Source organism: Festucalex cinctus, chromosome 19 (genome assembly GCF_051991245.1).
Source record: "Festucalex cinctus isolate MCC-2025b chromosome 19, RoL_Fcin_1.0, whole genome shotgun sequence".
Taxonomy (NCBI): Eukaryota; Metazoa; Chordata; class Actinopteri; order Syngnathiformes; family Syngnathidae; genus Festucalex; species Festucalex cinctus.
In genome coordinates this window covers 9,840,047-9,855,274 of record NC_135429.1, presented here as the reverse complement: position 1 = coordinate 9,855,274, position 15,228 = coordinate 9,840,047, and the positions used below count along the sequence as shown (strand labels likewise).

The 15,228-nt window shown below is 38.1% G+C and overlaps 1 protein-coding gene across 4 annotated transcripts in view; it reads left to right on the top strand.

The window, feature by feature from the left end:
• runx1t1 (RUNX1 partner transcriptional co-repressor 1) overlaps nucleotides 1–10,367 on the top strand; it is a 49,557-nt gene extending 39,190 nt beyond the window's left edge. For 3 of the 4 annotated variants that reach the window (XM_077506300.1, XM_077506299.1, XM_077506297.1), the window contains exons 9-11: nucleotides 142–210; nucleotides 2,815–3,005; nucleotides 4,514–9,536. In XM_077506300.1, coding sequence (XP_077362426.1) covers nucleotides 142–210; nucleotides 2,815–3,005; nucleotides 4,514–4,852 — 599 coding nt within the window. In that variant the 3' untranslated portion in view covers nucleotides 4,853–9,536. Of the gene's footprint in view, nucleotides 1–141; nucleotides 211–2,814; nucleotides 3,006–4,513; nucleotides 9,537–10,346 lie in introns of those variants that run through there. The other variant, XM_077506298.1, reaches the window with a different exon arrangement.
• The last annotated feature ends 4,861 nt before the right edge of the window (nucleotides 10,368–15,228 follow it).

Genomic DNA, 15,228 nt, shown 5'->3' with positions numbered 1-15,228 from the left:
GTACACCTTCAATCAACAAAAACACAAAACGTTGAATCTGGTGTTCCACAAGGCTCACATCTAAGGCCCATGCCTTTGTATTGATTTCTATGTTGCACTGCAGGCAGTGGCTAAAAACAGTCCATGTTTGTCTCCCCTCAGACATTCACAGGGAGCTTCTGAATCGGCATGTTTCCGGCTACGTCCCTGAAGAAATCTGGAAGAAAGCTGGTGAGCGAGCGAGCTGTCTCACATGCACATAAAACACACACGCACACACAAAACGTTCTTTTCGCCGCTCGGCGGGTGTGTAAGCCATCTTGCATCTCTGAAAGCTCAGGTGAGTCTGACTCAGAGCTGAAAATGGAGGAGGAGGAGGGGGAGGAAGTGTCTTTTGGAATCCCAATGCGGACCCCCACCCCCACTCGCTATCTGAATGGATGTTTATTTCCACCACACTACTGTACTGCACACAAATACAATTTCATTATCAAGCCATTATCACTTTTTTTCTGGTAAAAATTCAACCCCATTCTCATAATTTTATGACCATTTCCCCTTAGTACTATCTTTTTTTCTCTTTACTTTCATCTTGGAATATTCTGATTGGAATATTCTGATTTCTTTCTCCTACCATTATGATGTTTCTGCTTTTAACAGTTGTTAAATAGTTTACTCTTGTATTTCTTTTTTGTGTCATCCCTTTTTTCTTGTAAAAAAAAAAGAAGAAGTAACAGTTAAATTGTAGAAACACAACTTTATTTTGATGGGAATTCAGATATGTATTTTTTTCTTAGACAAATGCATCATCTAAATTTATTTCGTAAATTGAGCCTTTTTTCGCATGATATTTTTTGCAATGGATTTTTTTTCATGTAATATCAGGATATAGGACAATTTATTGTGTGATTGTTACATTTTCTTTTTGTAAAAATGGGACTTTACAAAAATTCACTCAAATTGTTCTCTTTTTATAAAAATCTGACAAAAAAAACAAAACAAATTTACTCGTAAAATTACGGCTTATGAAATTGATTTTCATAATTTGATGAGAATTGCTTATTTCTCATTGACAACCTGTACAACTTTGACCATGGAATTATTACAATAATTTTTTTGTTAAATGACTTTTGATTTTCCTATAATACGTTTTCATTTTTCTACATGACGGCCACTTCCAACCATGCATTTCTGTTTTGACACGATTCAATTACATGAGCGCATTTGTCGGAATAGCCGAGATGGCGCTGACTCATTACTTGATTTCTTTAGCGTTCGGGCCTCAGATGAGCGCGAGTCCATTTGCTGAAAAGATGAAAGAAAAAAGAAAAACGTTGCAGCCGAGTAATATGCATTTAAATTGAATCCAGTGTCACTTCCGTCGGCGGCGAATCGGCGATGGGGTGCGTAATCACAATTCCACGCATGACACGCACTTCAGTCGATGGAGGCGGGGGAAAAAAAAAAGAGCCTCCATTTTGACGAGCGCTCATTTGACACGGAAAACAAACATACAATTGGAAAAACAAGTGTAAGGCCATTAAGTTAAGCGAGAGGCGCGTTTATGCCAAAAACGGCGTAATCTTTTTTTTTTTTTTGTACGCGTGGATAAATGAATGCCGCTTTTGCCCTGAGGGGAAGATTGCAAAATAGTTTTTTGTTGTTGTTTGTTTTTGTTTTAACACAATGGTGAGTGAGCAGACAATGCATCTGCTGGGAAAATGTTTACAGTTGGTGATAAATATTCAAGCGCATTCCCTTGCTTCCCGGCCGGGCCTCGGGGACGGCACAATGGAAATGCATCATTTAAATAGAAATTGCCTCATTTGCATACGCAATTAGACCAGTTACAGGCTTGATGGGAGCGAGCAGAGAAAGACGGCAAGGCAGCATCACAATTAGGGAGAAAATCCGACCCTTTGTTTTTGTCAAACAAAAATATATTTGGGACATAAAACTTAGTGACAAAATAAAGATTATTGCTTATGCATTTTTCTTCCTATTTTACTTAAATGAATTTTCATATGTATATATATATATATATATATATATATATATATATATATATAAAGTCACAACGCAGCAGACACGTCCCCTTCAGAATTTAGCAGTAATAAATTTAGTAATAATGCATATATTTGTGTAAACTGGGGTCAAGTTGTATTTTACAATTTTAAAAATGTGCAGAATTTCCCAAGTTACTTCATGATAAAGATTAGATTGCTCTTGCAGAAAAATGCACTGAGCTGTCACCAATGTCTTACAAATGCAATTATGTCATCTAGTGGCCGAAAAATGACCTCAACACAAATCAATATCACACGTTTTTTTTTTTTTTTTTACAGTACAGTACATTTTTTAACTAAATTTTATGAGTTTTTATTAAATCACTGTATCGACTAAAAGATGCTGCCATATTTGTATTAGTTTAACATTTTTACCACTTTTATGTAACAAGAGTATGAAAACTTGAAAAAAAATATATTGTGCCTTTAGAACAGATGTAAAATTTGTGATTAATCGTGAGTTAACTATATACGTCATACGATTAATTATGATTAAAAAAATTTAATCGCCTGACACCATTAATATATATATATATATATATATTTATACACACATTTTTTTTTTTTTTTTACTTTATTCTTACGAAAAAGGTCATAATATTGCAATGAAAAATTTACGACTTTTCCTTCATACTTTGACTTTTTTTACATACATTATTCTTCTTCATTTTTAGTTGTAATAATACTTTTTTTTGGTCTGTTTTGGGGGGAAATAGTGATGCCGCAGGTGCGAGAGGACTGACTTGTTGTGTGCGGGTGCTCTTTCCAGAGGAGGCGGTGAACGAGGTGAAGCGTCAGGCCGTGTCGGAGCTGCAGAAGGCCGTGTCGGAGGCCGAGCGCAAGGCCCACGAGATGATCAGCAGCGAGCGCGCCAAGATGGAGCGAACGGTCGCCGAGGTCAAGCGGCAAGCCGCCGAGGACGCACTCACCATTATCAACCAGCAGGAGGACTCCAGCGAGGTCTGAACGCGCCACGCGACACTTTTTTCATGTTAGCTAGCACGATGCCCGAATAAGATTTTTTATTTTTTTTGTAAAAAAAAATACATTAATTAAAAAAATTGTATTGGTTGGAATGTTGAATGACTAAAAAGGTCAAACATTAGTAACGTCACAAAAGATAAGTTGTACATTTGTGACAAAATAAGTAACTCGAATTAGGGTGTAATCGAAGGAGAAAGTTACAATAGGGAAACCACGATTGTATGTTATTGTATTGTATTGTATTTGCAATTTTGTAACATGATACAATGTGTGTTACTCGAGAAAAGTCAAAGTTGCACTGTTAGGAAAAAAATTTCATCATTTTGAGAATAAATATGGCAGGAAAAAATGGGTAATGTTACAATTTAAAAAAAGCCTTCATATTGCTTAGAAAATGTAAAATAGTACACGAAAAATTGTTTTTTTTTTAAAGATATTTGTGTATGTGTAAAATTAAAAAAATAAATAAATAAATACATTAAAAAATAAAATGTTATATTTTTATATGAAAAAAACTATATTATGGAGAAAAAAAATTGTAGTTGTATTTTTGACAAAAAATAAATAAAATAAATATTCATGACGAGAATACATTTTTCAGAGGTGAAAGTTATAATTGGAACGTTCCGTAAAATAATATGAGAAAATCATGGGAATGTTACTATTAAAAAAATACAGTAACGCAGTTTATGGAAAATTTGTAATTGACGATAAAAGCGGGTATACTCAACTGTAATTTCCGATAGATGCCACAAGATGGAGGCAAAGGACACTTTTGCAACCACTTTTGTCTAAATTAGTTTATCAACTCAGTTGAGCACAAAACCAAAGCAATATTGGACTGTCTCAGAAAATTAGAATATTGTGATATATTTTTCATATTTATTTTTATTTAAAAAAATGTCATCACTTCTTCACTTGGAAACACTTGCAGGTGTTTCGAGTTAATTAGACGATTCGAGTGGTAAGTATAGCCAACGAGTACACTTTTTCATGATATTCTAATATTTTGAGATAGGATATTTGAGTTTTGTTTAAGTTGTAAGCTATAATCAGCAATATTAAAATAATAAAAGATTAAAGAATAAAAAAATTCAGTTGATTTGTTAGGAATGCAGAATGTATGTGGCATTTTTGTTGTATTAATTGTATTACAGAAAATAATATATATAATAATATTCTAATTTCCTAATTCTAATTTCCACAAAAAAAGCCAACAACGGCGGACATGTTCCAAAATGAAAGCAACCACAGGAAAGTCTGCTTAGCTTAATGCTAACACTTCATGAAAAACACTATAGATGAGCTAACAAAACTAGCATAGGACGTTTTTAACACAAATGCTACCATGACACATTACACAGTCCAAAAAAATGAATCCCCCACTAACTATTGAATGCATTACATTCTATTTAATGATGTAATTAAGAAGTTTTTTTGTTTTTTTTTAATAAATTACACTTTTTGTTTGCACGTTTTGGCAGAGCTGCTGGAACTGCGGGCGCAAAGCCAGCGAGACGTGCAGCGGCTGCAACACGGCTCGCTACTGCGGCTCCTTCTGCCAGCACAAAGACTGGGAGAAGCACCACCACGTCTGCGGACAGACCCTGCAGGCCCAGCCGCCGGCGCCGGCGCCGCCCCAGCAACAGGTGAGCGTCGCCGGCCCCGGCCCCGGCCCCGCCCCCGAGACCCCCGCCCCGGTCAGCTCCTCGGCCTGCACGCCCAGCAGCTGCGCCGGCAGTCCGGCGCCGACCCCGCCCGCCGTCCCTCGCTCGTCCACGCCCGGCACCCCGTCATCATCCTCCGCCCCGGACGGCCACTAGAGGGACCTGGTAACGCGTAAGCTAATGCGGCTAACGTGATGTGGGTCATATTGACCCGCCTTGACTTTAATAGCAAAGATATTCTTTGTTGCCAATGAATGAATGTAAATAGTTGCGTTCTTGCTACTTGTCGTCGTCACGCTCGTTCTTGTTGTTGCAATTGTTGTCGTTGATGTAGCGTGTTTTGCTTGTAAATAAGCCCGAGCAAGAGAAAGCAGCATTGTCCCGCCCTGCTAAAAGCCGCATCTGGGCAACCGTAGACGCCATGTTTTTCACACCTATAGATCGTTAGCGGAATGTTTGGATGCGAGTTTCACTTTCTGAGACACAAATACAACAACTATTAAGTTATTAAATGACAGACAAGTTATTTCACCCAAAGAGGAACTTGTTGCTGAAAGGGACAACATCGCCAAGTATGTTTTGACACCAATACAGCAAAGGTGACTCAGCAAATTGAGCATGAATCTTGCAGTTTAACAAGATTCTCTTGTGCCGTGTTCTTACTAATATTGACAAAAATTTGCAGGTGCTCCCAACAACAACACAACAATCACTCTTTTTATTTTAACTCATTCAGTGCCATTGACGGCTATAGACGTCAAAAATCCATTTTAACTGGGCTGGCAGTGAATGAGTTAAGGGCCATTCTCCCGTCACGCGTGTAACAGAATTCTGTTGATTGTCCGGGCTTCAAGGTTAGGCAATAATAGAAACCTTATAAACAATAGGCTAGTTATTGCCTCTTAGGTTTGCTCTGTCATCATATATATGTAATTGAGCTTGTTTATGTAACGTCTCAGAGATACCGAGGCGAATGTGACGTCATGGGTTTGTGAGTCGAAAAGTTAAACGACTTGTATATGTGACAAAGCTAACCTCAGACATAAGAAATGTCCTATTATTTATAAGGTTTCAAATATAGCCCAAGTTTGAAGAAAAACAGAATTACGTCTCACACATGACAGGAGAATAACCCTTAAGAGAAATCAGTGTTGTGTTGTTGCTGACATTGATCTTTAAAAATACAAATACAAGGTTTGATGTCTTTTTCTTGGGCGTGGTGTCGTTTTGTGCCGTCGTGTTGCTGAGATTTGAAATTTGGACTCTATGGATGCCTCAGTCAGGCCAAAGGTTTTTTTTTTTTTTTTTCCCATTTTCCATTCCCGATTGGATTATTAATTTGCAGCCTGGATTTTTGGACATTTTCCCCCCACAGACAGACGGAATATTCTTCAGTATTTTTTTTTTCCTCACTAAAACATCTGAAATGGAATACCGACAAATTTGCAAGGATCTCTTGGATGTCGGCTAATTTCCGAGCACAACATCCGGTTTGGCAAACTGCGGAATACAAATCCACAAGAACGTAAAAAAAGACATGCACGGACGTTTTGGATATGCAGGAAGTGAGGCCATTTTTCACGTCACGTGACCACAAAGTGGCACAGGACTTAATCGGAATCTTCGGAAGCTCATCACGTCCAAAATTCATTGTTTTTGCTTTCCTGTATGTTCTTTTGAGACTTGAGTCTGATCTACGGTGGCCCTAAAGGTTCTTTATTTATTTCACGATTACGTCATGATCCAGTTAGTTGTCGAAACAACAACAAAAAGTGTTCATCTCTTGGCGCTGCTTTCATATCGTGCGTACGTGCTCGCTCACTGTTGTAGTTCTTAACATGAAAAATCACCTGTGAAATCTCAGAGCTGCTACTCGAATCCGAGCCAGAATTTTTTTTTCCCGAGTAGTGCGGAAACGCAAAACTTCTTTTTGTTTTTTTGTTTTTGTTTTGTTTTGTTTTCAAAGACCGAAATGTGTTTGCACTGTCGCAGCATGCTCGTTTTCTTCTTTTTTTCCCGTGCGCAGAATGTAAAAAATATTCACCATTTTTCAAAGCGATAGCTAAATTTGGCTATTCTCGGAATAGACAACGGTGCATGACTGAACGTTTTGACGGTAGATATTTCTTATTTTGTAGAAAAATGACAAAACTAGACAATAAAAAAAAAAAAAAGATCGTAATCTTAAACTTTCCAAATGGCGTACACTCCTATTGACAGCTTTAACACTGCAACACACCAGGTAACAATAACACACGTAAAAAAAAATAATAAAAAAAATAAAATAAAAAAAACAGCCAAAGATTGACACCAAGGACCAAATCCTGATTCTTTTCATTTTTTTTTTCCTTGATGAAAATGTTGTCAGGTTGCCAAGCAACTTGCCATCAGTGACTGGCAACTGAACGTTTTCAGCAATAATTATAAAAATGTGGCAACTTCTCTTTTGATATTTGATATTTGTTGTTACTTTCTCATCAGATTTTATTTTTATTTTTTTATTTTTTATTTTTATTTTTTTTTGAGGGAAACACTGAAAACAAATTAGCCATAGCGTTACGAGAAAAGTTATGAAAAGTCGTAATTGAGACAAATAAGTCTTATTTTACAACAGTAATGTTCTATTACGATATTGTTTTCCCTATTTAATGAGACTTAAGATGAATTATTCAGGGGAGGAAGCCATAACGTTACAGGAGAAAAGGTCATAAAAAATGTATGTATATATATATATATATATATATATATATATATATATATATATATATATATATATATATATATATATATATTAATTACCAGGGGGGAAAAAATGGATTTTATGAGGAAAAAAAAATGACTTTGGCTTTTTCCAGCTTTTCATAATATGAAGACATTGGTTATACTTGAAAGAATTTTCTTATAAAAATGACATATGACTTTCCACTATTAAAATTACAACTTTATACTCTTAACAGATCAACTTTGATGTGAATTGTGGGAAAAATTTTGAAACATTACAAGAAATTTTTTTTAAATATCTCATACAAAATATGACATTGTATTACGACTTTCCCATTTTTTCACGTCAAAATACAATAAAATGACGAGATTTAAGTTGGATTTTTTTTTTTCTCGAAACATTGAGAAATCATACAAATTTTTCTCGTTTACGTTTGTAAAAAATCTTTTCAATGTTCCCCTCGTGTACTACTTTGCAAAACATAAGACTAGCGTTTATTTATATCTGTGTCCATCTTTTTTGTTTTAATTCATTTGAAACAGCTAATTAGCTGTTGCTTATGCTTTGCCGCGAATCGGCACTTACCTGACACGCGCGCCTTGGTGCCACACACACGTAAATATTCACATAACGCATGCACGCACGCGCAACAAAATGTGACCTCAAATGAACATTGTTCCAACACATTTCTGCATTACTGAAGGCTTAAAAAGTGTCCAAAAAGGTGTTTGACACCTACGAAGCTGTGAAAAACAAAAACAGCCCAGCTGTTTTTAATGTCTTTCTTTAAGTAGCGACAAAAGTGGGTTTAAATTAAAAAAAAAAAAAAAAAAAAAAAAACATTCTGCGTAAAATCTTTTGATGTTTAGCCGCTGCAAGTTTCACTCTACCTCTTTTCTGCTACTTCTGGTCTATATTGTCGTCGAAGTAAAAACCAAATGGTCACAAAGAGGACAGGAATGATACAAAAAAAAAAAAATCAACCCAAAGTGGAAGCTCATACAGCTGTGCAAAACCATATCACCACTCGCAAACAATGCAGACCTCATAGATAAGTCAAAACAAATGTTTTTGTTTGTGAGAATTTTTGGGGGGAAAAAATGCACGTGGTGATGTTTTTTGATGAATAAGTCAAAGCTACTATAAAAAAAAAAAAAAAAAGGTGTCGTTTTTTTACACGATGCCCCAAAAAAAAAAAAAAAAAAATTAATATTGAGAAGAAATGTTGTGATGTTACGAGAAAAAAAAAGAAAAAAAGACAAAATTTCTAATTTCTCCACAAAAAGACATATTATGAGGAAAATTTATACGAAATTGACACAAAAAATTATGGAAGAAATTCTTTTTTTTTTTTTTACATGAAGTTATAATATTATGAGATGTAAGCTGCATTATTTTGAGAATTTAGCAATAAAGAAAATTTTGTGGAAATTTCACAAAAAAAAAAGTTGAACATTTTGAGTTAATTCGGCAAAAGCTTTCTTCTCATTATGTTACACTTTTTGTCTCGTGAACAGAATTTTTACGCCATTCTCATAACATCACAACTTGCATTCTCTTAATGTTAGAAATTCTTTTCTCATGAAATTGGACTTTTGTCGTATTTCCGTATTTTTTCTTGCTGATGCTCATAAAAAATAAAAAAAAATAAAAAAATCCTCGAAAGTCCCCAAAATGGTTAATAGGCCGTAGTATCAATCCCCGTAGAGTTATTGTGGATGGAAGGGTTTCTTTTTGTATTTAATTTCTTAAAAAATTCCATTAAAAAAAAAAAAAAAAAAAAAAACGTGGTTGTGCAATACTTTGAGGAGGCCACAGCTGGAGAGAGCTTTCGCAGTCTACTATGTCAGAACTGTGTTTTTTCTTGTCCACTTGGTTTTTGCGTTTTGTTTTCCGATTGCGTTTATTTTTCTTGGTCTCGTTATGATGATGATGATGATGATGATGATGATGGTGATGATGAAGATTACATTGGGGGGGGGCTGTAAACTAAATGGTCTGTCAGTCTGTGAAACTTTGCAGTATCATTCTGGTATTGATGTTCTCTTTACAGTGTAATAAAATATCTTATTACCTGACTTGATGGTGGTGGTTGCAGTACGCAAATTTGTAATTAAGTGGCAAAAAATATATATATTTTTTTCAATCTTCATGTTATGTTAAACTGTACCACACACTGTATATCGTGAACTGTAAAAAAATAAGGCAATGACTAAAAATTTCATGTAATGTAACTTGCTATTTTTGTGATTAACTAAAGTTAAACTGGTAAAGTATTTAGAATTCAAATTTAGCAAATTAAGAGGTAGCTATAAATATTTCAGAGCAACTCAATGGAAGCATCTCAATCCGAACGAAAATGAGGTCTCATTAAAATCAACAAATGAGGTTTACTTCTGCCACCAAACAATGAATGACTCAAGTAGTGATTGTAGCATCTTGTCGTCACCAACGCCTCCCACTTGTGCGTCTCTTTTTCTCAAACACTCGGGATCGCCGCGTTCCTCCACTCAAAGCTCATTTTGAGCGTCTTATCGCCGCCTGACAGGCACTCCGACGAATGAATGGGGAGGTCGCGGCGGCGGCCGATAACGATGCCAAATGGATTTTCTTTCAACAACTGCGCCCCGTCAAACGCTTCACCTTTGCCGCGCTGCATTTGTTGGCAGGCAGCGTGGTAAGTGACGAACGGAGCACTTGGAGGGATAAAACGTGCCATCAGCTGCTTTTTCAAATGCCACAAATTAATAGATTAATCATTAAACGCCTCACTCTAAATAAATGGCAACTTTTCCCCTTCAGGGAAAAACACATCGTGCCACTAGATACCAAAATGTGACCTCCAATTTGATGAAATTCATAACATCCACAGCTGCCATGCAAGAGTTGTTTGACAACATTGCCGTGCACGTTCCTGCCCCCCTACAGGACAAAATGCAGAATGCGGAGGAGGCGAAGCGGTACGAGAGCCGTGACTCCACATCTGGCTGAAGGACGTTCAGCAGGCGTCCTCGCAGTTTCACAGATGTTGGCGCAGTTGAGCCCGCAGTGCCGCCGGCAAGACGCGGTCGGGAAAAACCTGCCGACCAGATGCTGCCGCGTTCCAGTGTCCTCCTCCCCGCCGTCCCCTCGCGCGTGCCCCCCTCCCCGCCATTATGCTCCGCTGGCCATCACATGACCTCCAGGTGCTGCTGGATGCTGCTTGCTGTCAATCACACCGATGGCAGAATGAAGTGGAACGGAAGCTTGGTTGGCCAGCCTTTAGTGTCTGTTTAATCTCGGCGTGATGGAAAAGTAAACACCTCACCACTAATAAAACCTCTCAGAAAAAAAAAATTCCAATACTAAGAGTCTGCAATTACCAAATACTGGCGATGCCATGTCTCTTTACTTCTCAGCGTGTCTTTTTGGAAAAAAAAATAAAAAAATACCTCACCTCAAATAAACAACAACCTTCTCTGAATGTGGTGCTTTAATGTCCAAAATAGTAACCACCACACAAATAGGAAAGAACAAACACCTCACCTCAAATAAATGGCTGCTTTTCCTCTACAGAAAAAGAAAAAAGAAAAAAAAAAGTGCCACCGAGTCTGTATTTACTTTAATAAATTACCAGGCATAATTCCACTTGAACTGAACACATTGCCTTAACTCATTCACTGCCATTAACGGAAAAAGACGTCAAATGATGCATTTTTTTTTTTTGCTGGTCTGGCAATGAATGTGTTAAATAAATTGCTTCTATTTCCCTTCATAAAAATAAGTCCCGCGACTATAGATGGGCGTGCAACCCACTTGAAAAAAAAACAAAAACAAATGAACACCTCACCATAAATTAATGCCTACAATTGTCCTTCAGGGAAAAAACACGATGTAACCTCTCGTTTACAAAATAGTGACCTGTTCTTTGGTGCAGTATCAGATGCGTTGTCTACTTAAATTAAATACCTTACCTCAAAACACCCCCGTAAAAGGTTAGTTACTGTATTAAATAGTGAATTCCACTCTCACAGCTGCCATGACTGAATTAATTGCCAGGTATAAATAGCACCACCCCTTAAACCCATATATTATTTTAAACATGCATCCTAGCAATATAATAAATACCTGCCCTAAATAAACTCCTCTATCTTGCTCTGTTTGCTTTGAATGGTTCTACAATGCTATTGTTCTTCCCTTTGTTATCTCTCTCTCAGGCGATGCTGCGTCTGCCTCCCCAAACGTGAAAGGCTCACACTGCCCCCTACTGGTCCCGCAGCTCTAAAAGGCACCGCCACATCAATAATGCAGTGTGGCTCTTCATGCCTGAGCGACGATGGATTTTCCTGTGTATTGACGGCACGTCTGTTTTCTTCCACTGCTCTCGAGGGCCTCTCTCCGTTAGCAATCGATGCTACTTGTTTTCATGCTAGCAGAGCTGTTGAGGAGGGAGTGGAGCCCCCTCAACATCAATCACCACTTTGACACGTTTGAGACTGAAATCGGTGACGCGTGTAAAGAGAGCGTTACGACTAATTGCCATTCCCTTAATAATTACATGCAAATGTAAGAAGAAAAATAAATGCGGTACATGAAAATGCATCACAGCATAATTCACAGCATAATTCCTCAAATTGGGGCCAGGATGTTGTTGTCAGCAAGTAACCTTTGTTTATTTAAAGTAAGGCATATATTCGACAGGAGGCCTTGATTTGTACAAATGCTTTATACTAATACTGTAATACTTTTTAAGGTTCCAGTGTCTAAGGCTTATTCATTTTTTTGCTGAAGACAAAAGGAGGTCTTCATTTGAGGTGAGTGAGGCATTTGTTCATTCAACTGGGAATAATTTATTTTTCTTCAAGAGAAATGGGAGGCATTTCGCTTTTAATTATTGTGACCATAGCATCTGTAAAGGTCGATAATAAACCTGGCGATCAACTGAGTCAGGAACTTTGCACTTTCTTGAGGTGCGATGTTAATTTTGTAATTGCCTCCATTTCTGGTCTCAAATTTTTCTGAAGATGGAGGTGGTTGTTCAAGTGGACAACTCACCTGGGTCATGCCAGCGTTATGTTTGGGTTGTGAACTGATGTAACCGGCATCTAGTTTCAACTGGTCTTAAGCTATGTGAATGCAAGAACCTTTAATCTATTTATCAAGTCAACAGCCAATCAGATAATTCCATGTCAGTCCTGTTACCCACATGTCTAGCCACAACCAATCAGATCGATTCGCTGCCGATATAAGCCTTCTGAGAAGTGTGTGTTTTTATCGGATTATTACCTCTGTTCCTCTGTGCATGCAACTCTCGTTGTTTCAGTCGAGGCATTTATTTTTTATTTCCACCACAGTAGCACTATCCCTCCAATTTTATAACTTTGTATTTTTGAAAATCTACATGTTCCTTGGTTTTACTGAAACCTGTGTATGAAACCGGCATCTATTAGCTATGAACGTACAGTAATTTATCTACTATTTACAGTTGAGGATGCATGCTAAGCGAAGATGGATGTGACAAATAGGCATGTTTCGGTCAGGGTTTAAATATAGGAAAACAAATAATTCATGCCTCGGCCACTTGATCTTGATCTTCCTTTCGAGGCCACGCCCCCCACCCCCCCCCCCCAAAAAAAAAGAAAAAAACAAAAAAGAAAACAAAAAACAACAACAATGCAACGAAGCAGTCATGCCACACCAGGCACGCGACATCCTGCCTGCCCCATCGCCACCACCGCCGCGCGCAGAGCACTTTAATTATATCAGAGGCGCAGATAGGCTCATTAACATATGCTCGGCATGTCGGGAATTTACAAGCGCTTTTGTTTTCAGGTCCGTATGGCGCCTCCTTGGAGGATGCCGCCGCCCCCCTCATTTGCATAGACGTCAATCAAGCCCAGCAACGCTTCTTGCGTATGTTGTCTTAAGCCAGGTCAGACAATACATTAGGTACACCTGCATTGTCTAATGAGAGGCTTATTTCTATCGTGCAAGGGGGCGGTGGACATTTTGTGGCTTTTTGTGCTGTTTACTATTGTTAGTGGCAGCATTTTTGGTTTATTTCAAGTCATCATGTTAATGTCTATTGTACAAGTTGGCGTTTCTCATGAATGGTGGGATTTTATGGCTTATTTATAGTTGTCGGGTTAATTTCTGTTCTCCAAGTTGGCAGTTATGAGTGTGGGGGACTTTTGTGGTTTATTTGTAGCGGTTGTTTTTCTACTGTGCAAGGAAGCATTTAGCATAAAAGCAGTGGACTTTTTGTGTCTCATGTGTAGTCATGTTTATTTCTATTGTGCAAGATTGCGGCATGCAAGTGATACTTTTGTGACTCATTTCTGTTCATGTTCATTTCTATTGTGCAAAGGAAGCAGTTCTCACAAAAGTGGTAGACTGGCTCATGTCTAATGATCATTTTTATTTCTATTGTGCATAGTGACAAGTTAACTTGCCAGGAGAGATCACATGACAGTCAGTGACAATCGTAGACTTTGCGATGCGGGGAATATGTCATGGGAACGAGTGTAGTTGGTCCGGGAAAATGTCAAGGAGAAGCTTGAAGTCCATTTCCGCGCGGCTCCTTCTTTATGCTTCTCCGCCATCGGGAAATGGATTGAAACAAAATGTCACAATTATACCCCATCGCTCGCCGCTTCAATTATTCATCAATTAGGGCCTCGGCCTTCTCCCCCTTCGTCTCTGTCTCTCCGCTCTGAGCTGATTTCTCATGCAGTTTGCACTGGATGTATGGCTCCCCTGCTGTTAACCAGTCCAAAGTCATTAGTTTCTGGCTTTGCAATTAAAGGCCATGCATTATGCATGAGGCCTCCGCTCGGCGGAGGGGCGCGCGCCCGCCAGCTCCGTGGGCGTGCATGGAAGGGAAATGAATTTGCCAGAAATGAACTTCTATCTCACTCGCTCACTTCACTTGTTGTAGGCGAGTCGGCCGATGCTTGCAGCTGGAGAATCAGACGCCGTCACAGCCTCAATGATGGCGTGCAGGGAAGATGACAAATCCAACATACCGTAGGCTACATACATATTATGTGATAGACTGGACACATTTGAAATTGATCGAATAGAGCAAATAAACATGTGGTGAACATACTCATGCGTGTAAAAGAAGAGATGGAATTCATAGCAAAAAAAAAAAAAACACATTTGAGATTGAAAGTGATAGATAATAAAATGTTAATTTTCATTAAGGTTTCTGCTGTTTTTGTTTTTTTTTGTTTTTTTTGTTTTGTTTTTGTTTTTGTTTTTTGTTTTTTTTATCTCTGTCTTTTACACAGGGACAGCCACAATTTTCTGCAAATGTGTGTTTGTGGAAATTCAGATGTTGGTGGTTAATAACACATTGTCTTCAGACGCGCAACCAATCCAGGGTGTCCCCCGCCTACTGCCCAGAGCCAGCTGAGATAGGCGCCAGCACCCCCCGCGACCCTTGTGAGGAATAAGCGGTCAAGAAGATGGATGGATGGATGGATGTCTTCAGACGCCAAGCTGTCGCCATCTCCTGGCCAGTTTGAGAAATGCTGTCAGTGACAACTTCCGGAAATGCCAAATAAAGTTCTTTTTTCAATTTGGGTCCCGTGATATATCTTATTTTTCGTTCTTTGGGATGAAAATGAAAAAAATCAAACTGTTTACTCTGTCAAGTTCCATATCGCCTATTACTGGCTTCAAAATATTTTTGTTAGAGATTGAGTAAAAATAATTTTGTTCTCTCATCTGTCTTGTGCGACTTTGCAGCTACATGCATAACTGCTGCGACTCTATCGGAATGGTTGAGGATTTCTTATAGTCATATATCAAGTTAATTGGGCGCGCA